Source organism: Callorhinus ursinus, unplaced genomic scaffold, assembly GCF_003265705.2.
Source record: "Callorhinus ursinus isolate GAN/ISIS: 27379988/994484 unplaced genomic scaffold, GSC_fseal_2.0 scaffold16, whole genome shotgun sequence".
In the NCBI taxonomy this organism is placed as follows: domain Eukaryota; kingdom Metazoa; phylum Chordata; class Mammalia; order Carnivora; family Otariidae; genus Callorhinus; species Callorhinus ursinus.
In genome coordinates, this window is record NW_027397078.1 from 5632741 (window position 1) to 5660702 (window position 27962).

Here is a 27962-nt window from a genome sequence, read left to right on the forward strand (position 1 = left end):
GTTCTTTAATTGCAGAGATAGAGAAATCTTGTGCCACATCTTGGAAGTTGCTCTGGGGAAAAGATCTCTACATCTAAGTAGAATGCAAAATATGCCCCCCAAAAAGATTCTGTATACTTTGTATCCTCTACCTGGAAGAATAGTGAACTTTCTTCCTTTCACCTGAACTGATCTGGGTAAGGTGGGGTTTTTTGTGAATTAAGATGTGTTTTCCATCTGAAGAAGAAATTGTGGCCTCATTTTCCAAGACCACATTTGATTTTTTAAAATTCTAATTTATTTTAAAATGTACATACAATAAGATTTACACATTTTGGTGTACAGTTCTTAGGATTGTGACAAATCCCTAGAGTTGTGTGACCACCACCACAATAAAGATACAGAACAGTTCCATCTCCTTTGCCTCCCCACCAAAAAAAAACAAAAAACAAAAAACAAAAACAACCCAAGAAGAAAGAAATATGCTTTCTCCTGAGTAAATACCTAGGAATGGAACAGAATCATAGGCTAGGTATATTTAACTTTGTGTGAAACTATTAAACTGGTTTTGTTGTTGGTTTTTTTAAGAGATTTTCTACATCGTTTGTTAGATTTTCCCCTAGATAGTTGATATTTTTGGTCGTTTTATAAATGGTGTCTTTTTTAGTCATTGCTCCAGAGTTTGCAATATACATTTATAATTAATCCAAATCCACTTTTATTTTATTTTTTATTTTTTTAAAAAGATTTTATTCATTTATTTGATAGAGAGAGACACAGCGAGAGAGGGAACACAAGCAGGGGGAGTGGGAGAGGGAGAAGCAGGCTTCCTGCCGAGCAGGGAGCCCGATGTGGGGCTTAATCCCAGGACCCCGGGATCATGACCTGAGCCGAAGGCAGACGCTTAACAACTGAGCCACCCAGGCACCCCCCAAATCCACTTTTAAATAACTCTATACCATTTCACGGGTAGTGCAGGAACATTATAATAACAAAATATTCCTAATTCTTTCTTGCCATCCTTTGTATCATCACTGTCATTTATTTCACTTATACAGAAGCACATATATATTATATGTAATATATATACATATATACACATACATGTATATGTATACATACACATATACTTGCTTAAATATATTGTTGCTATTTATTTATTTGTCAGAGGGAGAGCGCGTGCCAGCACAGAGCAAAGCAGGGAGAGCAGCAGGCACAGGGAGAAGCAGGTTTGCACTGAGCAGGGAGCCCAATGTGGGACTCGATCCCAGGACTCCAGGATCATGACCTGAGCCGAAGGCAGATGCTTAACCGACTGAGCCACCCAGACGTCCCTATATTGTTGCTATTACTATTTTGAACAAATTGTTGTTAGATCACTTTAGAATAAGAAAAATCAAAATTTTTACTTACCTTCACTTATTCCTTTTCTAATACTCTTTCTTTCTTTATGTAGATCCGAGTTTCTGACCTATATCAATTTCCTTCCTTCTGATGAACTTTTTTTTTTAAGACTTCTTGCTAGGCAGATCTGCTGGCAACAAATTCCCTCAATGACTGTCTGAGAAAGCCTTTATTGCCTCTTTCACTTGTGAAGAATAGTTTCGCAGGATACAGAATTCTGGGTTGGTGGGTCTTTTCTTAAAAAGTTTTAAATACTTCACATCACTCTCTTCTTGCTTGCATGATTTTGGAGAAGTAGGATATAGTTCTTCTCTTTGCTGCCCTATAGGTAAGTTGTTTCCCCCCACCCCCTAGCATCTTCCAAGATTTTTTTTCTTTATCTTCGATTTTCTACAGTTTGAATATGATATGCCTAGGTGTAGTTTGTTGGGGGGTATTTATCCTGCTGAGTGTTCTTTGAGTTTCCCAGATCTGTGGTTTGGCATCTGGCATTAATTTGGGGGAAATTCTCAATCGTTACTGCTTTACATATTTCTGCTGTTCCTTTCTTTCCTTTCCTTCTAATATTCCCATTATTCCTTTTGTAGTTGTTGCAGAGTTCTTGGATATTCTGTTTCTTTTTTTTTCCTCTTTGCTTTTCAGTTTGGGATGTTTCTATTGACATATCAAGAGCAAAAAGAGATTCTTTCCTCAGCTGTATACCATCAAAAGCATTCTTCGTTTCTGTTACAGTGTTCTCTCTAACATTTCTTCTTGATTCTTCCTTAGAATTTCCATCTCTTTGCTCACACTATCCATCAGGTCTTGCATGTTGTCTTTCTCCAGTAGATATTTAAAATTTCATTTCAAATTCACAGTCTGATAATTACAACATTCCTGTCACATCTGAGTCTGGTTCTGATTCTTGCTCTGTCTCTTCAAACCATGTTTTTTGCACCAGCTAGAAGTACCAGTACAATGTTGAATAGAAGAAGCGAGAGAGAACATGGTTCTCTTGTTCCTAAAATAGGGGGAAGGCATTCAATCTTGAACACTTGAGTATAATGTTAGCTAAGGGTTTTTGGTAGATGTCTTTTATCAGGTTGAGGAAGTTCCTTTCTATTCCTATTGTGTTGAGTGTTAAATTTTGTCAAATCCTTTTTCTGTATCTACTGAGATGAATGTATTGGTTTTCTGTTTTAGTTTGTTAATATGGTGACTTACATTGATTGATTTTGAAATGTTAAACCTTGCATTTCTGAGATAAACCTCACTTGGTTATGGTGTTATTTTTTCTTTTATACATTGTTGTACTTAATCTACTAAAGTTCTGTTTGGAGTTTTTGCATCTCTTTTCATGAAGTCTCATAGGATGAGTTACCTGCCTGTCATGGCAGATCACTTTACCTGTTAGGATTTTATTTTCCTGTTTGTAAAAGGAAGAGGCTGGATAAATGATTTATCCATTATTTTCCATTATAATGGAAAATAGTCTTTTCTGTTATTCATTTTTTCCATGATTTACATTTATCTTAATCTTTTAAAATTATTTTACATATATTTTATTATATATATAAAAGTAAAATAGCATAAGTATATTAAGTGATAAATATACATATATTGAGGGTCACTGCTCAAAACATTTTAAATGAAGAGGTGTTTGATCAAAAACTTCTAGGAAACACTGCTGTATATAATTCTCCTGCCTAGCAGGGCTAGGTTTTCTCATAAGCCTCAGTCTTTCCCACCCAGGACACTTGGCTATCAGTCTTTGAGGTTGCGTTGGACACTTACATAAAACCTCATTTCATCCTTAAAATAACCCTGTAAGCAGACTCATTAGTTAGCTCAAGGTCACAGAGCTAATTAAGGACAGAGCTGGAATTCAGACCTAAGTCTGTCTGAATCCAAATCTGATATTCTGTCTTTCAAAACTTAGATGAGGGGTACCTGGTGGCTCAGTTGGTTTAGTGTCTGACTCTTGATTTCAGCTCAGGTCATGATCTCAGGGTCCTGGGATCGAGCCTTGTGTCAAGCCGTGTTGGAGTCGGCTTGAGGATTCTTTCCCTCTCCCTCTGCCCCTCTCCCCCCAAAATAAATTAATAAACCTCTTAAATAAATAAATAAATAAATAAATAAATAAATAAATAAATAAAACTTTAAATGAAATTGTAATTGTGAAAATTTTAAATATACCAAAATGTACAGAAATTGGAAGACACAATATACCCACTACCCAGAAGTAACAAATGTTAACATTTTTTCTACATTTTATTTTTATCTCTTTTTAAAAAATAAAAAGGAAGTGGATATGTAGCTAAAGTCCGCCCCTTCAGCATCTCTTTCCCTTACCAGTATCAATATGTGTATATGATCCCCATGCTTAATTTTTTCTTCATATGTATGTATCCATAAATAATTTATAATATTGTTTTGGGCATTTAAAAATGTACATAGTGGTACAACACACTATATATATATATATATATATCCCTTTGCAACTTGCTGTCTTCAATCACCATACGATTGTGAGGTATTTCCACGTCAGTATATGTAGATCTAGTTTGTTTATTCTCACTGTTTTATGGTATTCCATTTTATGAACAAACTACAGTTTATCAGCATATTTTTTATATTTATTAAATTTTTTGATCATTTTATTTTGTTTTTTTTAAGTGTACTCTTTAATCCCCACCCACCTATTTCACCCAACCCCTTCACCCACCTCTCCTCTAGTAATCATTGGTTTGGTCTCTATAGTTAAGGGTCTGTTTCTTACTTTGTCTCTCATTTTTTTCCCTTTGCTCATTTGTTTTGTTTCTTAAATTCCACATATGAGTGAAATCATAGATATTTGTCTTTCTCTGACTGACTTATTTCACTTAGCATTATACTCTGTAGCTCCATCCATGTTGTTGCAAATGGCAAGATCACATTCTTTTTTATGGCTGAATAATATTCCATTATATCCGTTCATCTATTTTTTTTAAAGATTTGTTCTCTATTCATTTATTTGAGAGAGAGAGAGAGTAAGCAGAGGAAGGAGCAGAGACAGAGGGACAAGAGACTCCATGCTGAGTGTGGAACCCTTCATGGGGCTTGATCCCACAACCTTGAGATCATGACCTGAGCCGAAATCAAGAGTCAGACATTCAACTGACTGAGCCACCCAGGCTCTCCTTTTCAATTATTTTTTTTTTAAGATTTATTTATTTCTTTGAGAGAGTAGGGGGGGAGGGCAGAGGGAGAGAATCTTTAAGCAGACTGCCCCCTGACACAGAGCCCCATGTGGGGCTCCATCTCACAACCCTGAGATCATGACCTGAGCTGAAACCAAGTCGGTTGCTCCACCAACTGAGCCACCTAGGTGCTCCTATCCATTTGTCTACTGATGGACATTTGGGCAGCTTCCATAGTTTGGCTATTATAAATCATGCTATCAGTTTCTTATGGTATTAGTTTCCTGTCACCACTGTATCCAATTACCACAAACTAAGTGGCTTAAAACAACAGAAATGTACTCTTACAGTTCTGGAGGCCAGAAGTCTCAAATCAGTATCACCAGGCTGAAATCAAATGTCAGCAGGGCCATGCTACCTCTGGAAATGCTGTGGGAGAATGTGATCCTTGCTTCTTCTAGGGGCTGCTGGCATTCCTTGGCTTGTGGCCACATTACTTCGATCTCTCCCTATGTCTTCACATCACCTCCTCCTACTGTGTGTGTGTGTGTGTGTGTGTGTGAAATATCTTTCTTCCTCTTTCTTAATAAGGATATATGTGATGGCAATTAGGGCCCACACAGATAATCCAGGATAATCTAGGGTTCAAGATCCATAGTTCAAGATCCGTAAATCACATCTGCAGAGACTCTTTTTCCAAATAAAGTAACGTTTACAAGTTCCAGAGATTAGGACCTGATATCTTTGGGGGTCATTCTTCAGTCCTCTACCACTTACAGACAGCTCTGTTGCTATTACAAATAGCCACAACGGAACGTCCTTGTACATGTCTCCGTAACTATGTGCTAGTTTCTCTAGAATAGGAACCTAGAAGTAGAATTGCTGGGCTATAGACTGTATCTTCAACTTTACTAAAGAATGTTAAATTATTCCTCGAAGTGGTAGCACCAATATGTATTTTTATACTTTGCGTATTACTCATATTTCTGTTGGGATTTAAGTCTTACTGCTTTGTTCTTGATGCATTTTGGATGTGAGTTGCTTATGTACGTTGCAGACACATTGTCTATCTGGATTTCTTTTTGCACTTTATGGTGTCTTTTGCCATGTGGAAGTTTAAAATTTTAATTGTAAATCATTTTATCCTCTCTTTTTCTTTATGGTTTGTAAATCTTGCATCCTCTCTAAGAAACTATGAATACCGTATACATTGTCAGTTGTCCCAGCACCATGCATTGAGTAAATCTGTCCTTCTTCCAGGGGTTTGTATTGACATTTCTGATGTATTTCATGGGGCCATATCTGTATGATCAGTTTCCAAGCTCTCCATTTTGCTAAATTTGCCTACCTGTCTATCCCTGAGCCAGTACCACTGGTTTTAATTTGTTACTGTACTATCATGACAAGTCGTGATATATAGCAGCGTTCTAATTTTTCTTCTTCTGACTATTCCTAGGCCTTGAATTTTTCATATCAATTTTATGACCACTTTTTCTAGTTCTTTAAAAAGCCAGATTGGATTTTGACTGGAATTGTGCTGAATTTAGAGGTTAAGGGGGGGCGGGGCATAATTGTTGTCACTCTGAAACGGAGATTTCCTGTCTGTGTGAGGCATAGGTGATAAGCACTACAGTACTGAAACGCGACTGATTTCCTGTCTGTGAATATGGTATATCTTGTTTCATAATATAGTTTTGTTGCTATTGCAAATATAGTCTTTTTACTTTAAAATTACATTTCTAATTGGTTGATGCTGGTGTATATGAATGTTACTGATTTTTGTATTTGATCTCATTTTCTCTTTTGAGTTCTGTAGATTCTTTTGGATTCTGTTTTGGGCCATACCATAAAAACTGCAAATAATGACAGACTTGCCTCTTCCCTTTTAATCTTTACAGTTTTTTTCTTTCTTTTTTTTTTTTTTTTATTGTATCTGCTAGGAGCTGAGAGAAGTAGTAATGGCAGATGTCCTTATCTTTTTTCCTGACTTTAAAAGAGATATTTCTAATACTTCACCATTAAGTACTCTACTTGTCCTAGGTTTTTGGTAGATGCAGACATTTTATTTCAGTTTTTCACATCTTGGTTCATAAAGGAAATAGGCCTAATACTTTCTTTTTTCTCGTGCTGGCCTCATCCATTTTATATATCCATGTTTTATAACATTCTCATAAAATGAGTTTCAGAACATTCACTCTGTTTTTTACAGTAGGTATTATCAGTTCTCTGAGGGTTTTGTAGAAGTTGCCTGTAAAACCACATAGCCATTCCTTTTTTTCCTGTGGGTAGATTTTTAACTAATGATTCACTTTCTCTATGGACAATACATCTATTCCAGATTTCTCTTTCTCCTTGGGTTGGAAAATTATATATTATCTAGAAACTTTTTTCATTTTGTCTAGTTTAAAAGTTTTGTCACCTTTTTAGCTCTTGCACTGTTGATCTGTGCCTGTCCCCTCCTTTTAAAAAAAATTTTACTAGAATTTTTTAATTTTGTTTTTTTTTTAAGATTTTATTTGTTTATTTGAGAGAGAGCGCACATGAGCTGAGGGTGAGGGACAGAGGAAGAGAGAGTGGGAGAAGCAGACTCCCCACTCAGCAGGGAGCCTGACGTGGGACTCGATCCCAGCACCCTGGAACCATGACTTGAGTTGAAGGCAGATGCTTCACCGACTGAACCACGCAGGCAACACTTATGAGAATTTTTTATTTGACTAGCTTTAAAAGTGTCAGATTTCAATTGTAAACCCTCTTTATTTTTGCTTTGTTTTGTATTTCATTATTTCCTCCTCTTGTTTTTATTATGTCCTTCTTTCTGTTTTCCGTTGTGTTTATTTTCTAATTTCTTGCATTGAACATTTGTTTCACTGATTATGAGTCTTTATTCTCTAAGAAATACACTTAAGGCTTAGTGTTTATTGTCCTTCATATGTAAATATTTCCTAATATTGACCAATTAATTATTTGTTTTTAAATTTCCAAACGTGTATGAGATTAGCTTTTAGTTCTTGATTTCTCTTTTTATTACGTTTAGAGAATATGGTTTGCATGACACTGATTTCTTTGATATTTGTTGAGACTTGCTTTGTAACTCTGGGACTAAATGTTATTTTCTGAAATTTATTTTTCTCTTACTTTTGAAGTTTAACTGGGTTAATAGTTCTAGATTTATAATTCTCTTCCCTTGACCTTTTGAAGATTTTCCATTGTCTTCTGCCCTCCATTGTGGTTATTGGTTAAGTCTCTTGTTGATATAATTGCTCCTCTGTAGTGGTGTGTCTTTTTTTTTCTCATGTTGCCTCTCTCTTTGTTTTTGGTGTTCTGTAGTTTCATTGCAATGTGTCTTGGAACTGCTTGTAGCTGTTCAATTTGAGAATTATTGTGAGCCATTGTCTCGTCAAATATCTCCCCTAGTCCATTCTGTTTTCCTCCTCAAACTCTCAGTCTGTTCTTTGTCTCTTAACTTCTTGTCACACTTCTCTCCCTTCTCCATGTCTTTTAACCTCTCATTCATTCTTTTCACTTAGTTTTCATTCTGTGCTACATTCTTGGGATTTTCCTTAAATCCATCATCCAGTTCATTGATTCAGTGACTGTACCTTACAGTTCCCATAAGTGTTTATTTAGTTGTGTGTGTGTGTGTGTGTGTGTGTGTGTTCCATATTTCTGTTATTTTTCATGGCATCTTGTTCTTTTCTTATGGTCTCTCTATGTTTTATCTCTTTAATAATTTTTTTCTCTTTAAAAGATTTTTATTCATTTATTTGAGAGAGAGAGAGAGAGAGAGAGAGAGCATGCATGAGCAGGGGGAGGGGCAGAGAGAGAGGGAGAAGCAGACTACCTTCTGAGCAGAGAGCCCATCGTGGACTTGATCCCAGGACCCTGAGATCATGACCTGAGCCAAAGGCAGACGCTTAACCCACTGAGGCACCCAGGCACCTCTCTTTAATAATTCTAAACATAATAATTTCATAGTCCATTACCGAATTTTGTTCTATTGTCCCACACTCATGAGGTTCTTATCTTTCTGTTTATCTGCTGACTCTCACTCATGGTGGATCATTTCCTTTTATGTTTTCTAAGTTTATCTTAAACTGGACTTTCCTCCCACACTACAGTGTTCCTTTGCTATTTGGGTTGGCCCTTCAGAGTAGTTTTATTTCATTTTGTTTTGTTTTAAACCCTCTTATTTTGAACTAACTCTAGACTTAGAGAAATGTTTCCAAAATAGTACAGAGAATTCCCATATACCCCTTACCCAGTTTTTCCTAATGATAGCATCTAACCATAGTGCAATTATCAAAACCAGAAAATTAACACTGGAACAACACTTTATATAAACTATCTTATTTGAATTTCACCAATTTTTTGCACTAATGCCCTTCTTCTGTCTCAGGATTCTGTCTGGAGTCCCACATTGCATTCGTTGTTTTTTCTTAGTTTTCTGTAATCTATAATATTTCCTCAGTCTTTCTTTGTCTTTTTTTAAAAAGATTTTTATTTATTTGAGAGAGGGAGAGAGAGTGCCGAGAGGGAGAGGGAGAAGCCGACCCTGCTGAGCAGGGAGCCTGATGCAGAGCCCTATCCCAGGACCCCAAGATCATGACCTGAGCTGAAGGCAGACACTTAACTGACTGAGCCACCCAGGCACCCCAGTCTTTCTTTGTCTTTTATGAACTTGATATTTTTGAAGAGTATTGATCAGTTATTTTGTAGAATGTGCTTCAGTTTGGAGTTGTCTCATGTTTTCTCCTGGTTGGACTAAGATTATGCATTTTTGGTGAGAATGCTACAGAAGTGACGTGCCCTTCCTAGGGCATCATATCAAGGGGCTCATGATGGCAAAATATCTTCCTACTGGTAGTATTGGCCTTGATCGCTTGATTAAGGCAGTGTTTGCCAGATTTCTCCATTGTAAAGTTACTCATCTTTCCTTTTGTAGTGAATGAATACCTTGAGAGAGATGATTTGTGACTATGCAGATCCTGCTTTTCTTCAAACTTTCACCTACTAATTTTAGCATCCAGTACCAGAACTTTTAGGGTAGTTTTGATTTTACCCCTCTGGGTTGGCTTATAAACTGCATTTAATTTTATCTTAATTTTGATGTTAATTTATTGCCTTGGAGCTTTCCACAGTAAGTGGGTAAAATAAATTTATACTCTGAAGTTTTATTTGGCAGAACATTGGCTTTGAGTTCTGCAAGATAACTTTTTTTTTGGAGAGGGTGCTCAGAGACTCAGCACAGAAAAGGTCCATTGTCATCTCTCTAGGCCAACGGGCAGGGTTTATTAATCCTTCTTTCACTTCAACTGAAGTCCTTTACAGTCCTAGCTTTGTGCCCAGGTTTTGTGTGTAGGTGTTCCAAATTGTTATCCTCCTTGGCCAGAGACCTTGTCTCTTGCGCCTGAATGAGCATTAAAATCCAGGCTCTTACCTGTTAATAGTGTTTGATTCTCACCTCCCCCATGTGGTACCTTATTAGCTTGTACTACACCTTCCCCTCTGGCTGTCAGCTACCTCTTTGCCTTGGTACCTGCTACATTTTCTTTCCTTTTTCACAAGCTCAGCCAGGAGTTTGAGTTTTAATTGCTGCCTCGTCTACCATTTTGCCACACACAAACTCTCTGCCATACCATATGGACCCTCTAAAATTACACTAGAGAAAATACTGACTAGACACATTATGATTAATACCTGTGCTGAAGTGGATTTGGCTTTGCTCATATAGGCCTAGTTAAAATCTACTCCACTATTTAAAAATCTTAATAACTCTCAGGCTTTTCTCTTTCTATTTTGGAAGCATATCCATTCTTATAGCCTTGAGTTTTATGGGATGCTAGAAAAAATTCTTGGCATTTTAGAATAAATAAACCATATAATGTTGTGCCAAAACAGATAGACTATTTCTTATGTTTCTAAAGAGTGGAAAAAGGACCAACTCTTTTTCTGAGGTTTTATATATACATATATATTTATACTGTGTTTCTTTTATTTCTTTTTCCATGATTATATTCTTGTGGGAGTGGGTAAATCATTAACAGTGAAATGACTGTTTCATCCAAAATTCAGTGTTCTAATGGTCTCTTTTCTAAACGAAGTTTCTATGAATAAAAAGCACGGCAGCTATGTGGCCATCTAGTTGGTAACAAATGACCAGGTTAGTGCCACCCAAGCTTTCTTCTTTAATTAGTGTCCAAATTTTGTTTTAAAAAAGAACAGTAACAAAATGCTAATTTTTTCTTCTGCAGAGGGAGAATTGGGATGTCAAAATTATGCTAAACTGAGAGAATACTGCAGAGCAGGGAGGGAATGACCCTTGGGCCCCCATAGGGCATGCCGTGCCCTGGCCATATTTTATTCGAGTAAATTTTGCAACCCCACAGCCTGGGTATGGAAGGCTTGCCTCAGTGTAGTATTTAACCACGTCCATTTATCATTCATTCATTCAACAGATATATGTTAAGCACCTACTCTGTGCCAGGCCCCGTGGTGGGTGAGGGAGGTTCAGAGGTCAGTGAGCTGCCCTGGGAGAATGCCAGTCTCGTCTCTGAACCTCTGTCACCCACCATGGAACCTGGCCCTGCTGTTTCTGGGCTGCCCATTCTGGGTCATTCTCTTCCCATACCATTTTGGAGGGAGGGCCCTGTCCTTTGATGTCCAACTTTCTCCCACCCCTGAAGACATGGTTCCAATTACTGTTCTTCTCTTACGATGTTCCCGACCACCCCAGCTCACAGTGACCCCTGCCTCTTTGACCTCATTGCATTTCTGGCCAGGGCCACACAGCACATCTTTTTCTTCCCTCATGCACATGAGTTGAAGAATCAATGACTGAGTGAATTTATGAACAAAAGCAGTGCCCTTTGTTTGGATTCAGTGTTCACTCAGTAGTTAGGATCCTCTTAAAAGGGTATTCCTAGACTGATGTTGGCCTTTCTCCATGGATAGTTCATTCTACCACCTCCTAATAATTATAATGATACCTAATACTTAACACGCTGCTTCCCACATGACAGGGGCTGTACTAAATGCTTTCTGTGTGACTCCTCCAATCCTCACAGCAGCCCTAAAAAGTAGATACTATTATTATTTTCATTTTGCATACGAGGCAACTGGGACACAGAGAGCTTAAAGAACCTACCCGACATGGCTTATTACCTTGCAGAGCTGGGATTTGCACCAGGCAGTCTAGCAGTTTTGTCCGGAGTTAAGATTTAGAGTAAAACTAGCTAAGTGTGACTCCTTGTTCTGCCTCTCTAATGCCTTATGGTCCTCACCTGTGAGTTGACAATAATTCAAGAGATTACTGGGGGTGCTGAATGAGTTAAAGATATGCTAAACACCAAGCCAGGAAATACACAGGGACGTCAGATCCATCCACTTCCCCTCACCACCGGCCACGTGACCTTCCATGTTCTGGGCCTGGAAAGCGTGTGTGTGCCCCTGGATCACCCAGCAGCTGGCTCTCACCAACCTTGAGATCTTTGCTGTCACTCATTGAAATCTTTTGCCTTGCTTCGACCTTTTCTGGAGGGCTCTTCTCCAGAATGGGGGCGATGGGGGTGGGATTAAAAAAAACTTCCTGGGTGTATACCCCTTTGTTTTTTTTCTTCCATTATATGTGGTTTTATACTGATTTATATTTTGTCTTGCTTCAGAAATGGATTTAAGGTGAGTCGCTAAGCTGCAAACAATTATTTTTTTAAAGATTTTATTTATTTATTTATTTATTTATTTATTTATTTATTTGACAGAGAGAGACAGCAAGAGAGGGAACGCAAGCAGGGGGAGTGGCAGAGGGAGAAGCAGGCTCCCCACCGAGCAGGGAGCCCGATGCGGGGCTCGATCCCGATCATGACCTGAGCTGGAGGCAGAGGCCTAACGACTGAGCCACCCAGGCGCCCCAGCTGCAAACAATTCTGTAACATAACATGGATATACATAGAATAAAAGTGAGAGAAAACAATAAAAGTAGGAGAATCGTGGATCCCCAGGGTAGGATTGATACATGGAGCATATTTACAGACTCTTAAGTCCTGGGCATTTACTAGAGGTCAGCCACAGGCTGGCTCTGACCTTTTTCTTTCTTTTTAAAGATTTTATTTATTTGCCAGACAGAGAACGTGCGCACAAGCAAGGGGAGTAGCAGAGGGAGAGGGAGAAGCAGGCTCTCCCCTGAGCAGGGAGTTCCATGCGGGGCTCGATCCCAGGACCCTGGGATCATGACCTGAGCCAAAAGTTAGCTGCTTAAGGACAGAGCCACCCAGGTGCCCCTGGCTCTGACCTTCTTAGAGGCTGTCACCAAATGGGAGACCACAAGCCTGAAGCAACAATAGGCCAGTTGCTGAGGAGAAGGAGTCCCAATGCAGGGCCCAAGAAAGACACTCTGCATGGGACGCTCACAGAGAGGACCATCTGCTAAATGCATGATACCCTGTGGAGCATACCCACAGGACAGCCAGGGTCGTGTGCTCCAGGGGGCTGTTGCTGACAGTAGTTCTGGCACTCGACGGTAGCATTCCACCGGACTGCTGTTTAGTCAGAGCTGTTGTGCTGAGGGCATCATGCGCCATGTTCTGGGTGTCCTACTTCCCGAGGAGCAGCCTAGCCTGAGGGGTAAATGAAGGAGAGGAGGAGGAGATGGAAGGAGGAGAGGAGATTCGAGGAGGTGGGAGCTGGGAAAGGCTATTTATTATCCATTGCCACACTTGGGCTGTGTAATAGGTGACCTCAAAATCTCAGCATCATGCACAGTAAGCGTTTGTTTAGCTCACACATCGGTGAGTCGTTGGGAGATCAGTTGATCTCGGCTGGGTTCAGCCGGGCCAGCTCTGTTTCCCGCGTCTCTCACTCCCCTCCGGGGAGCAGTGGGCTAACCTGGGCACGTCATTCTTACGGTGATGGCAAAAGTGCAGTCAGGGAATGGGAAATACGGAAGCTATGTTGAGGCCTAGGCTCTGAACTGGCTCACCTTGACTTCTGCATCATTGGCCAAAGCACGTCCCATGGGCTGGTCCCATGGGCTGACCCCATGGTCACGGAGCAGGAAAGAAATCGTGCCCCTTTCCAAGGTGGAACAACAGAGTCACGTGGGAAAAGGTGCAGATTCAGGGTGGGGTGAGGAACTGTAGTGATCCAGGACCCTGCAGAGGGCATGGGAAGAACCGTAGGAGAAGCTCACCCCCCCTGCCTCCTGAGACACGGAGCCCTCTCCCCACTCTGGCCGTATCTGCTGCTGCCATGCTGGTTCATCAGGCCTCCAGGGAGCTGAGACGGGCAGTGGCTATGGCTGGCCCCTGCTGCTGCACGTCAGCCCTGGGCCAACTGGACCCCGGGAGTGACCAGTGTGTGGCCTGGGAGGGACTGTGCCCAGCGCCTGCCCAGAGTGGGGACCATGGATGGCCCCAGAAGCAGCGGGGAAGTTAGGTTTGCGACTAACAACCAGCTTCCCTGTTTGGTTTTCTCTTGACTGACTTCCTGCTCAATTTTCCTTTATTTATTTATTTTTTTATAAGTTGAAATGTCAAACTCTGAACAGATTAACATATTTGTTTGATTTTTGATTTAGAGCCACAGAGGCTTTGTCAGCATATGGATTTCTTGTATTACTTTGAAAACCGCTATATTTAGGCCTGATGTTCTATGGTTACACGCTAGGATCCGTTACATAATTTAAGCACGGGGTGTTTAAAACAAGAAGCCAGGAACAAGGTCTCATTATATTTTCTGGATTAAAAATGATTTCTCACTGACATGGCAAAGTTTAAAAGTTCTAGCCACTGTCAAAGTGTAGGTGGGTGGATCGCCTAGGTTGGATCCTTGACTTCTGATTCAGATAAGTGATTTAATTTTCATCCCAGTGTTGCCTCTCCCAAGCTCAGGATTCTTCGTAGAAGACCAAAACAAATCCCGAAATAGGCCTCTGCAATATGTAGGAAATATTTCGACTTCATATTCGGATAAAGAAGTAAATCATTGTGTTCATTAATGTACTTCTCCTTCTTTCTTTTCGGATTTACTTCCTGGCGTAAGAGATCAGTTGCCTTAACGAGAATCTGTCAATTGAGCATAAGCCAGAGAGTCTACCCCAAGGCCTTTAGGTGACTAAGTGGTCCTAGGGAAGGGCCACTGTTAAAGATGTGCAGATTGTGACCTGCACAACTCTGGGGACACCGAGCATGGAGAGCCTCTTTTGGAAATCCTGTGTCAGTGGTCGGGGTATTGGGACAAGGCTCCCAGCTTTTGCTCTGCCACTTAGCCTCTTCTTTCCCTATCAGCCCCCCCACCCAAATTTCGCTTCTTGGTCTCCAAATCAAAAGCTTGTCTTCCTCCCCTTCTCTCTTCTTTCTTCCTTCCCTCTTTTCATGTTGACTTGGGCACATTTATTGAGGGTAGATATGATTGGATCCTTCCTTTCTTTTATGGCTCCCCCCGCACTGATACACACATGCCCTATATGTGACAGAGCCTGTAGAATTTGGTGAAGCACAGCCACACACCAAATACCCAGAATGTTCTAGAGACCTCTCTGTGAGGTTGCAAAAGCGGAGAGAAACAAAGCTGTGCGGTACAGGAGAAGCCATGCGGATTCCAAAAGTGCTTTATCATAAAATTGGTTTTTGTTTAACTATTTTTAGGAGGAAGTTATAGTCACAACCAGATGTATGATGGTCTCAGCAAGAGCAGGCCATTTTGAGAAGCGAACACACCAAAATAGGGAAAGAGTTGTATTAAAAGGTACAGAACACATTTTTTTTCTGAATTAAAAATTAAACGGGAGACAGTCATAGAAGACTGGACACTGCAGAAAACTCCATAGTAAACCAGAGAACTGGCTTTAGAAATACTCCCAAGCAGTACAGAGTAAGAAAGGAATAAAGAGGATGGAAAAAAGAGCAGGATTGGAGGGAAGGAGGGAACTGAATAAAGGGAACTGAGGACATAATCAAAGGTAATTGTTGAAGAGAAATCCTTTTCTCAGCTAAAAAAACAAAAAAAAGTGGAAATGGAGAGAATTCACTCTGTTTCCAGCAAAATACATGAGATCACTTAAATACCCCTTGGTAAAAATGTAAAGGTCATATATAAGGAAAGAATCTCATAAAGAACATCAAAGCAAAACATAAGCAAAGCTTAAAAAACACCACCACCACCAGCAGCCGATCCAATGACCTAAAAAGCAAAAAGATAGGGCCTCAGGTAACAGAAGGAACAGACAATGGAAAAAATCTTCAGTGCTTTGAGAGTAAATAAATTGGGCACTGGTTGTTTGTTGTACATGGGTACAATAGAGATGTTTTTAAACCTTCAAGAAAATGAAACATAGTTTACTCAAAGCGAATTGCTTTGAGCAAAAAAAAAAAAAATGACTCAAAGTAATACATTACTTTAATACATTACCCGAGAACATGAAGAAAAAAATCAAAATTCAGAACTCGAGGACATCTTATCTTAACAAATTGGAACAGCACTGGACCCTAAAACAAATTTCACACACACACACACACACACACGATTATACATCCCAACCCCAAGGTAAAGTGTTATTTCAAGAGGTGAATGATATTGTTATAGAAATTTGAAAGGATGATGACATCGATTGTGCCACAGACAAAATAACCAAGTCTCAGTAAGAGAGTGGGGGAACGAAGGGCTGAATTCTTCACATTCCATCTTGAGAGTAAAATCTTACACTGCATCCTTATCTTTGAAACTTAGGTGGATCTAAGTTTAAAATATTTTAGGGCAATTTCGACTTCACCAAGATAGAATGGTGGAATCTAATCATCATTTCACAATGTGTATGTATATGAAGTCATCATGTTGTACACCTTAAATATATATAGTTTTTTTGTTAATTATACCTCAACAAAGCTGGGAAAGAAAAGGAATTCTGGGGAGTGGGAACAGAAGATTGGGGCAGTGAGGAGATTCATTATCGAACTTCTTCTGCTTCTTGATTTTGTACCATGACGCATTCATCTTCTGATAGTGAAGCCTATTTTTAAGGAAAAAAATAGACAAGCATAGTGTTCCTTTTTAGAAAAAAAATTTGCAGAGCTGAAGAGCAAAGTTACTATGGTCTTTATTGCAAAAAACAAGTAGCAACAGAAGTTAATAGTAATGATACATGAAAAACTGAAACTACAAAACAGGATGACAGGGAAAATAAGTCCTAGCAGAAGCCTTGACCATCCGCGTACACTCCCTGATCACCCTTGGAACCACTATGACATTTCTACCTGCCCAAGGTTGGCATATGATCACACCTCTTTTTTACTTTCCCATTTCATTTCCTGAGGTCTCACGGGCCATATTGCCAGGAATTCCTCTTGAGGAATGAGCAGTATATCCCGCCCCCCCCGAGACCTCTTCTCTATCCCTTCCCCCTTCGTTGTCCGGGAACCCCAGGAGGGTTACTTTGTTCAAGGAGGATTAGACCACTGTCAAACACCACGGCTGTGGCTCCCTGCTGTCACAAAGCTGGTGTGGGAGACCGTTCTGCCAGGCTGATGGATGCCATTTAGCTAGGCAGAAAGTCAGAGGTTCGGTTTTGCTTCTATTTTAAGTTGGGGGAGACATGATCGGGTCTATAAAGCCAAAGGGAAAGGAACAATAGGGGCCAAGAAAGCGAAGACACAGATGACAAACTGGACAGTTGATGGATCAGAGGGCAGCTAAGGATGAAGAAGCAGTTAAGGACGGGTCAAGACTTAGGTATGACTTTTGCCGTTTCCTCCAATGGATGTTTCAGACTTACTTTTAAGCTCTTAACTTCACCATTTCCCTCCCACTCGTGGTAGAAAACCTCATCTCCAGGTTAACGGAGGATGTAGAGGTCCCTCCCGAGATACAGACCTCCCCCATGTCCCTGATCCACAACTTGGCATTCTTCCTTTCTCATCTCAGTAGACGAGGTGTCCCCCCTGCTGTCCAAAGCTAGCCTCCATGATGACCTTGTCTGAACAACGGACCTGGAACCCATCCTTGGCTCCATTCTCTTGCCCCATTCCCTCTGCCCCAGCAGCCCTCACTGGTGTGCTTACCCTCATGTTGCTTTCTGAGTGTTCTCACTTCCAACTCTCTGTTCATACTGCTCTCTTGCTCAGTTCTCAGGAGACTCCCTTCACCTGCAGAAGAAAACCCAGATGCCCTAACATGGCTCCTCATGTGCCTTTCACGATTGGACCCCACCTGCCAACTCTCTAACTTATGTCTTGTTTCACTTCCCTGTGTTCTAGTTATCCTAAGAATCCTGACCGTCCGGGTTCAAATCTTGGCTTCACCACTTACAAGCTGTGTGCCCTTGGGCAATTTGGTAAAGCTCTCTGGTCCTTAGTTCCTCATCTGTAAAATGAGGATATCATCAGGGGCGCCTGGGTGGCTCATCAATTAAGCATCTGCCTTCGGCTCAGGTCATGATCTCAGGGTCCTGGGATGGAGCCCCAGGTAGGGCTCCCTGTTCAGCAAGGAGTCTGCTTCTTCCTCTCCCTCTGCCCCTCCCCCCCCACTTTTGCTCTGTCAAATAAGTAAATAAATAAATCATCTTTAAAAAAACGGGGATGATCAAAGTTCCTGCTTAAAGGGCTGCTGTGGGAGAGATGAGTTCCTGCTTAGGAAGTCGTTGGATTAAGGAACACCTTCAGGCATGAACATGAATATAAAGTTAACCACCTTACCCAGTCTGACAACACAGTTCAGTAGGACCATCTGAACACTAGCACTGAGCCCTTGGTAAATGTGAGCTCCTGTTACTGATACTTTGTACAGCTCCTCAGATGTACCATCCTCTTGTTCTTGAATCTTTAAGGATACCGTTCTTTCTCCCATTCCTCCAACCTCCTTCCCCTCCTTGCCCTGCCTCTCCGACTGGTAAATTGTCATTCATCTTCAGGCTCTGCTCCATTACCACCTCTGTTATGAAGCCTTCCTGATTTCCCCCTACATGTATATACATGCCAGACTGGATGTGGGGGTACTCTCTCTAAGCTTCTAGACATATCTTTATTGCAGCCCCCCCCTTTTTTTTTTTTACTTTGTTAACTTGGTTTTCCTTTTGGTTGGTGGCGAACTCTAGGGTGCAGTCATTGAGGGTTGGGGATCAAATCTAGTCCATTCCTCTCTTATTCTCTATCAGTCGATGTTGCCCAGCCTGGAGTAAGCACTCAATTAGTACTTACTAATCGAGTGAATGAATGAATCCATAGATAAGGACATGTTCACACAGAACACAATAGAAGATAGACAATTTCTTAGCAAATAAGAGATGGTCAAGTTTATTAGTAATCAAATCATTGTTAATTAAAATGAGACATCATTTTTACCTGTGAAATTAGGGAACACTTTTAAAAATAGTATCTATTCTCGCGGACTCTCTCATTGCTGGTGGGAGGGTAAAAACAACTTAACGCCACGTATCAAAGATTTTTAAAAATGTCCTTTTTTGTTTTGCCTACCTGATTGAACTTCTGGGACACTAACCAAAGGAAATTATTTTATTTTCATTTACATATTTATGTATATTTTTAAACAGAAAAAAAATTATTTTAGAAGTCAACTAAAAAATGTGTGAGGAGGATACATAGTTTTTCAAAATTATTTTGTGTGTAAGCAAGCCCCCCTCCCCCCCAAAAAAGATCACTGCTTCTGTCTTTCAATATTGCTCTGGTGCCCATTCTGTACCCTATACCACAAGTCAGCCGGTCTCTTCCTTCCTCTGTGATCAAAGGAAATCATTTTAAATACAGACAAATGTTTACACATGAAGATGTTCATTATGACATTACTTGTATAAAAATGTGAGAAAAGCCCCCAAAATATCCAATAATAGGATGCTTTAGCATTTGCGTTTCAGAAGAATATGTGATAACAGGAAATGTGTTAAATGAAAAAAAGCAGGCCATAAAATATGTTCACAGATATTAAGAAAAAGAAAAGGCAATTAAATACCCATGCATAGAAAAGAGACTGCAAAGAAGTATACCAAAATGTTTAATTACTTGGTTATGTTTGGGCAGTGGGAATGTGTATGGCTTTTTTTCTTGCTTTTATTATTAACCAAATTCTCTATATTTAGACATGTGTTCCTCTTATAATGGAGTACAGCCAATACTATATTTTAGGGTATGCGTTCAGGAAGAATTAGGACTGATTATATTTTATTTGATATGTCTTTGATATTAGTAAGTCTTGAATTACTAAATTGATTATAAACACCTGGAGGGCACAGACCTAGTCATGCTGAGCCCATTGTTTGTTTGATCAGTAAATACCTGTGGGCTTATATGGGGCGGCCTTCCAAGTAAGGTCCTTGCCCCCCCCACCCCATTATCCCAGGGCCCAGAATGGCCTCTAAAACATCTGGCAATCAGTGAGAAAGAGTTAAAAACAAAAAGCCAAACAAGTGAGGTTGGCTTGGAGACAAACACAGGATGCGTGTTAGCCAAAAGGAAGGTGCTAGAAAATGAATAGCTTTGCTTATAAATGAAATGAATATTCATGCCTTTCTGCCCACATTGCAAGTTAATCACCATCATCCACACTTTTCATTTGCCGCTACCAAAAAATCTTGACATACTTTAAAAAAAAAAAAAACAACAAAAAACACTGTTGTCTTAGCCTCTTTAAATGTTAATTGAATGGTATTGTACCAACTTGTAGAAGAATGATAGAGGAGTGGCTTTTAAGGGTTTCTCAAATTGCACCTCTATGAGGAATATTGTTAATAATACACAGCAATTGCTTTTAACTACATGAGAATATCTCATTTTTTGTTTGGCTACACTTAAACAGCCCCGGAGTCGAGTGCACCAAGACATACTGGATTTCAAACTAAATAAATCAGAATTACCATGTACATTCCACTACATGTCAAAACAGGAAAAGCCATAGTATTTGATGTGAAATGAAGATTAGAACAGCAATACAGAGAAAACTAGAAGCCTGCTTACAGTTAGGATAAGAAAACAGGGTCAGTGATTTTCAATGCAGATGTACTTCTCTTGGAGAAAACATATCAAAAAATCAATTTACAACGCAGATGAATTTGGCAGTAATTATGATACTGTCAAAAGATTCTTTAGTTTCCAGAGGACTTATTTCAGAGTCCACTGTGCTTGCTTGTCTTTGAGAACTTGACAGGAATCAGAGGAATTTAAACCTAAGGTGTTAGATGCCATTGCCAATTTAAAAAATGACTAAAAAGAGGATAGAGCGTCTTTATATTAACAGAGAATAAAAGGGGGCGGCTAATTTGATTTCTAAGAATTAAGCATTTGTGCAGCTTCTCAAATATATACATTATCTAGAGAAAGGCACACCTGGAGCCTATTTACTTTATCACTTCAGACTTAATCCTGAATATGACTAATTAAAACATACTAATTAAAGCATACCATGTTCCTTTTACATTCTGCAGATAAATTCTGTGGCTTTATTTTTTTTTTTTAAAGATTTTATTTATTTGACAGAGAGAGACACAGTGAGAGAGGGAACACAAACAGGGGGAGTGGGAGAGGGAGAAGCAGGCTTCCCGCCGAGCAGGGAGCCCAACGCGGGGCTCCATCCCAGGACCCTGGGATCATGACCTGAGCCGAAGGCAGACGCTTAATGACTGAGCCTCCCAGGCGCCCCAAATTCTGTGACTTTAGTCATCAGAAACATTTCACATTTTTCTGAGATAAACTTGCTTAAGAGAAGTAACTCTTTCAGTTTAATACAACTTGAAACTATCTCCATTGTGGGATGATGAGAGTAATACAAACTGTTATCATTTATTAGGCATTTGTGGTTCCAGGCACTAATGCTAAATGTTTTTTATACCTTGTTAACTTACCCCTCAGTTTTCATTTATTCATCCCACTACTTATTATAGAGCACTTACTATGTGCCAGGGGCTATTTAAAGTGTTGGGGATTCAGCAGTGAACAAAATAGCCCTGTCCTCTGTGGTGCTTATGTTCTAGTTGGGGGACAAAGACGATACACAGAATAAGAAAGTAAATGGTGTACCAGGTTGGCGTATGATGAATGCTACTGAGGAAAAGAAAGCGGAGAAGGGGTTAGGGAATGCCAGACTTGTGGAGGGAGGGGTCACATTTTTTTTTGAAAAATGGTCAGAGAAGGCCTCACGGAGAAGATGAGACCCGAGCAGATGTGAAGATGCCCTGCAGGAGGTGAAGGACCAAACTGTGTAACTGTCTTGGGGAAGAACCTTCTAGGTAGAGGGAGCAGCAAGTGTGGAGATCCTAAAGCTGGAAAGTACCTGGCTTGTTTGAGGAAAAGCATGAGTGCAGTATGACAAGAACAGAGGGAGGGGATGAGGCCCAAGAGATAGAAAGGGGGACATTCCGTCAGACATCACATCATGAGACTTTTGGGTTCTACTTCAGGAGAGATGGCAAGTGCTCAGAGGGTTTGAAAGAGAGGCATGACATGACCAACAAAGCAAATGGTCTTGTCCAGTTTCACAGGTAAGGAACAGAGTTTCGGAGAAGTTCAGTAATTTACCAAAGTTCCTATTTGTTAGTGAATTAGTGGGGCTGGAATTTTAATCCGGGTCTATGTAATTCAAAAGCTCATAGTTTTCCCACTAAACCACATCGCCTCCCAGTTGCAAAGAGGTTTACAACCCAACCTGGAGTAGGTGATTTTCTTAGTCTGGGGTTGACCTTGTGTTTCCCTTTTCTCTGGAGTTCTTTGGCTTCTCTGGCAAGGCCACCATGTCACACAACTCCAAGGGACGCCATTTATACCAAAAGTCCATAAATATACTCCCTGGAGTACTGTCCATCTGGGCAGTGTCCAGACGAAGTGGCCATATATCATGACCTTGTTTTCCATTGAGAACATAAATGGTTTTGAACTATGGTTAGCCTGGTAGCAAAATTTGTTTGGTCAGACATTTGTCCTGGCGCCACTTTGATACATCTCTCCTTCCTCTGACACATATTCTACAAGCTGTCTCTACCACACTCTACTCACTGTCTGGCAACGCACTGGTCCAACAGTATGGTAGGCTGGGATATCAGTGATGGAAAGGCAGGGTTTTCTGCTCTGCATGGGCAGCTTAGGCCCACAATTTATAGAAAACCTGAGGGAGTGTAGGATGTGAGCAGGTATGCCTGGCTTCTGATTAGTAAATTGTCATCAGAATTGCTACTTGGTTTAACTTAGGCTCAACCAGATTTTCTTGTAAGCCTTAGAGCCCAAAGCTTCAATTCTTGAGCCCTTGTTTATGTTGAAGCTAATTTTTCTAAGTTGTTAGGAAAGTTCTTGCTTAGACTTTACCGATTCAATGTGTAAGAAAATACCCTGAGATTCAGAGCTTTAAAATGAAATTTTTATTCATTGTTACTTGAGTGGGTGACTTTAATGGAATTATATCTTGTAAAACTGCTTAGCATTTCATGTTTCAGAATTCTGCCTGGTTACTTCAATACCCTAGAGCAGTTTGGCGCTCTCTCTCCCTCTCTTTTTTTTTTTTTTTGACTCTTAACGACTTTAATTACAAAAACTGAGAGAAAATCATGACAGCATCCCTTAAAAGATTGACTAAATAATAGTGTGATGATCCATATAAAATATTATTGCCAGGAACTAGTACAATGTTGAGTAAAGGCAAAGATGATTGCCATTTTGAGTTTTTACAATTAGCACTAGTAATCAGAACACCAGATCAATACGATGAAAGCTCCTTTTTAAAATGAATTTTCATTTCCCTTAAATGAAGGGGTGGGAAGCACCAAGATCAGACTTTGCTCTCAGATCATATTTCAGCTTCACTCTGAAGGTTTAAGTGAGGAAGGGCTATGGTGATGGAAGTTGGATCTTTGTTTTCGTGGCCACTGCTAGCAAAACAGAATATGCAGACATCTGTTTGGTGGGTCCTCAGTAGGTTAAATATAGAATTCCTAAGTGACCCAGCAGTTTTACTCCTGGGTGGATATACCCCCAAAATTGAAAACAGGCATTCAAACTAAAACTTGTACGCGAATGTTCACAGTAGCTCTAGTCACAAGAGCACAAAGGTGGAAACAACCCAAATGTGCATCGATGCATGAATGGATACACAAAATGTGGTACCTTCATACAGTGGTATATTATTCAGCTCCAAAAAGGAATGAAGTACTGATACATGCTACAACATGGATGTGAACATGAAAACATCAGGCCAAGCAGGAAAAGCCAGACACAAAAGACAATACTCCATGATTCCATTTCTACGAAATATCCAGAACTGGCCAATCTGCAGAGATGGAAAACAGATTAGTTGTTGCCAGGTGGGGAGAGGGTAGGGAGGAAGGAAGAAAGCATGAGTGACTCGCTTCTTCAAGGTGATGAAAATGTTTTGGAAGAGACAGACGTGGTGGTTGCCCAACGTTGTGAATGTGCGAAATGCCACCAGTGGTACATTGTATGTTCTGGGTGTTTTACCACAATCCAAAAAAAGGCAGGGTGAGAGAAGATCCTCATTCTTGGTGAAGCCCATTCAAGTTTGACTGGGTGGGTTGAATCCTAAAGAAGGGGCATGTGGCAAAGGCAGGGTAAAGTAATGGCGGCCACTTGAGCTCTGCAGGACAAGTCTTGCCCTTCCTGGTTGGGATCCCCAGTCCTGGGACCCTGCCTCAGGTGGGGACAATGGGCACATCGGCTGCACCAGCATCCGCTCCGGGGTCCCTGGCATCTGGCGTTACCAGGGGCAGTTGTAAGGCTGGGGCAGCTTGTTTGAAACCCTCATGTAAAGACTTCAGAACTGGTGGGATACTGAGTTGTTTAAAACCCAAGCCTGCAGAGATCCAGCGGATAGAAATTTTAACTGCGGTGAGGCCAGGACAATTTCAGGTTATCCAATGAAAAGGAAAATAAACTTTTATGACCTGGGGGTGCTAGAATAAGTTTAGTTAAAAGTACGTGGAAAGTTTCTAGTTACTGCTGCACACGTTCTTTTCCCTTGTCCTTGGGAGTGTGCCACTTGTCTTTCTTTTCACACTGTTTCTACCCTCAAAAGGAAAAAGCTTTCAAATGTTTTTTTTTTATGATGATGAAAGTAGTATTTGTTTATTACAGAAGTTCAGAAAAAGCAGAAACTCTCTTATATATACATGTGTGTCTATGTAAAGAAATGTCAGCGATCAGGGATGATGCTGTAGATGTTTCGGCATGTATCCTTCGTCTTTTTTCTAAAGTTTGTATTTAAATTCCAGTTAGTTGGGTGCCTGGGTGGCTCAGTCGGTTAAGCGGCTGCCTTCGGCTCAGGTCATGATCCCACGGTCCTGGGATCGAGTGCTGCATCGGGCTCCCTGCTCACTGGGGAGCTTGCTTCTCCCTCTCCCTCTTCCCCCCCCCCCCGCCTGCTCTCTCTTGCTTGCTCGCTCTTGCTCTCTCTCAAGTAAATAAATAAAATCTTTTAAAAAATTCCAGTTAGTTAACATACAGTGTCATATTAGCTTCAGCTGTACAATAGCATGATTCAACATTTCTGTACATCACCCGGTGCTCATCACGACAAGTGCCCTCCTTAATCCCCATCCCCGGTTTCACCCATGAATATATAGGTACTAGTAATTTTCAGTTTCACTGGGATCATACATTTATCCATATAGCATGGGCATCTTTCATACCGGTAAATACCAATCGATAACCTTTTCATGGTTGCATAGCATTCCATTTTATGCACATGTCATGACTGATTATTCCATGACCAGTGTTCTAAACGAGCCTGGGTCTTTCCTTGAAGTGGTTCCTCTGTGGTCTCATAGTCCTCTCTCATGGTTGGTGACTCAGGGTTTCTGAAATTATTTTCTCTTCCTTGTTTATGCTGATCAATGATAGTCCTCAAAGCAGAGGTCATGGACAGTAAAGGGAGTAAAGGTCTGTAAACAGTCAGCTCTTTTAAAACCCACAGTCTTTAGGCAACTTTCCCTCACTGAGCCCCACTCCATCCATGCATTCTGTCTTCTGTGTCCTAACAGAAGAGAGGACAGAAGAGTAGGCAAGGCCATGGGCTTTGGAGCCAGACTACAGGGGTTCTTAGTCTGGCTTTCGGCATGTTGGGTGTATTCAGTGCCTCCGTTTCTCATCTATAAAATGGGGATAATAATAGTCCCTATCAGGGCACCTGGGTGGCTCAGTCGGTTAAGCGTCTGCCTTCTGCTGAGGTCATGATCCCAGGGTCCTGGGATTGAGCCCCGCGTCAGGCTCCCTGCTCTGCAGGGAGTCTGCTTCTCCCTCTGCTGGGTCGGTCACCTGCTTGTGCGCGCGCGCGCTCTCTCTGTCAAATAAATAAAATCTTTAAAACAAATAATAGTCCTTATCCTCTAGGCCAGATGAGATGATCCATGCCAGAAGTCCCTGGCAGCACAGGACCTGGCACCGAGCTTGTACTCCATGAATGGCAAGGGTTATTATTATTATTACTCAATTCACTCAAGCGGCCCTCCCAGTTTATGGCACTGAGAGCTCATCTGTGTGTGCTGGGATGGCCGTAATAGGTTATAGACTCTGAAAACCTCAGATGCCAAAGTGACTATGCAGTGTTTTCCACACAGTGAGTCCCCAGCTAATATTGTTGACTGATTGTCTGACCCAAACCGACCTGATGCAATTGTGGGGTCCTCTTGGTTGAATTTGGTCTTCATTTCCCAATTAAAAAATTAATAAATAAATAAAAGCAAAACCAAACAAAAAACCCAGAAACGCCTGAGAGGTGGATATAGGTGAAATGCAATTTCTTCAGGTAGGTCAACATCATAGCTGTGGGCTTTCCTACACTCTAAGGAAATTCTTGACTAGGAAAGCTCAGAGATCTTCGATGATGGTGATAATGACAAGAAATACATAAAAGAACTAAAAGCCATTATTCCAAAATATCGGTCTGTAGCCAAAGAGCAAATAAAATCTCGTCTTCCATCACTTAGTTGGGATTCTTGGGAACTGAATTGTTCTCAGTAAGTAGATTTTCTAGATGGTGGAAGCTTATTCATGTAACCACTGGAGCAGCTGGCATTTTAACTATTTTGCTGTACTTCTTTCTTACACGTGCTGCGTGGTTTGTCACTTTGATGTAGAGAATACATTGAAAACAATCCTGCCAATTTGTTAGGCTTTGAGTCCTCTTCGTTAATATGTCATTGCTGTCATTTGTTTTTCTAGCTCTGCCACATAATTTTCGTGCCATTTGCCTTCGAAAGACTCAGACACTCTTCCTCTACAAAGCTCTTCACTTTTTCCTCTCTTCTCTCACTTTTTTCTCACCGGCAGGGTATGTCAGTCTTAGATTTTACTGCAGAAATGTTCCTAATTGCTTTCTCCAACTCGAAAAGGCTTTTTGAATGTGCTGATTTATAAATTTTATACCCTGGGAAGCCAGAACCCCAAGTCTGTTACTATTCTGTGTAAAGTAAGATTAATAGGCATGGAATGAAATCATGTATTTGGTGACAGGTTTTTTTTGACCATTCAAGGACTTTGAAAGATTTACTTTCTGGTTGCAGGCTGTTACCTGGTAGAAGTTTGACTCTGGGCAAGATGCCATTTTATTTCGAAACTACAGTGCTTAATGGTTTTCCCTTCTAGCCCTGGGGTCTTCCTACTGCTCATAAGTGAAGTGGCAATTAAATTAAAGAAAAATAGTCACCTGTCTTCTGTGCGGTTGATAAAAGTTTTATAAAATGGAATTTGGATTTTTTTAAAAGATTTTATTTATTCATTTGAGACAGAGAGATACGGAGAGAGAGACAGAGCATGAGCAGGGGGAGAGGCAGAGGGAGATGGCAAAGTAGACTCCCTGATGAGCTGGGAACCTGACACAGGGTTTGATCCCAGGACCTGGAGATCAAGACCGGAGCTGAAGGCAGATGCTTAACCATCTGAGCCACACAAGCACCCCAGAATTTGGATATTTTTAGTCGAAAGAGAATAAAATATTCCTCGATGTAATTTCATGAGTGATTTCTCATTTTCTTTACAGAGACATAATAATGAGTCTAACTGTTGGGAAACTCACAGACCATGAAGTTATAACCCTTGCACGTCACTACCAGGTGCCCGAGGACACAAGTCCTAATATGAATGTCCTAATTGCACAGGCCCATGAACAGCTCAAGAAGAACACTTTTGAGAATTTTGAAAGACTCACTGCTACTTGTGTATACCAAGATCGAGAAAAGTAAGCTTTTATTTTATCGGTTTTCGTAAATCATTTGAGTTTCTGCAGCCCTGAGTAATGAAGGAGTTTATACTTTATCCAACAGGGCAAAAAGAACATTGAGATGTCCCATCATACTTCACTGTATAGCAAATGTACTTTAAATCATTTTTGGAAAGTATTTGGGTACCAGTATTTCGTAGCGATGGTGAGCTTTGTTTGTTGGTAGACTAGGGAAGGTCCTTGTATCTTCAAAAAAAGAAGATGCCCCTT

The 27962-nt window shown here is 40.5% G+C and overlaps 1 protein-coding gene across 1 annotated transcript in view; it reads left to right on the forward strand.

Moving 5' to 3' along the window:
• EFHC2 (EF-hand domain containing 2) overlaps positions 1-27962 on the forward strand; it is a 190849-nt gene that overhangs the window by 130446 nt on the left and 32441 nt on the right. The window contains exon 12 of the mRNA XM_025857715.2: positions 27513-27710. Coding sequence (XP_025713500.1) covers positions 27513-27710 — 198 coding nt within the window. The remainder of the gene's footprint in view (positions 1-27512; positions 27711-27962) is intronic.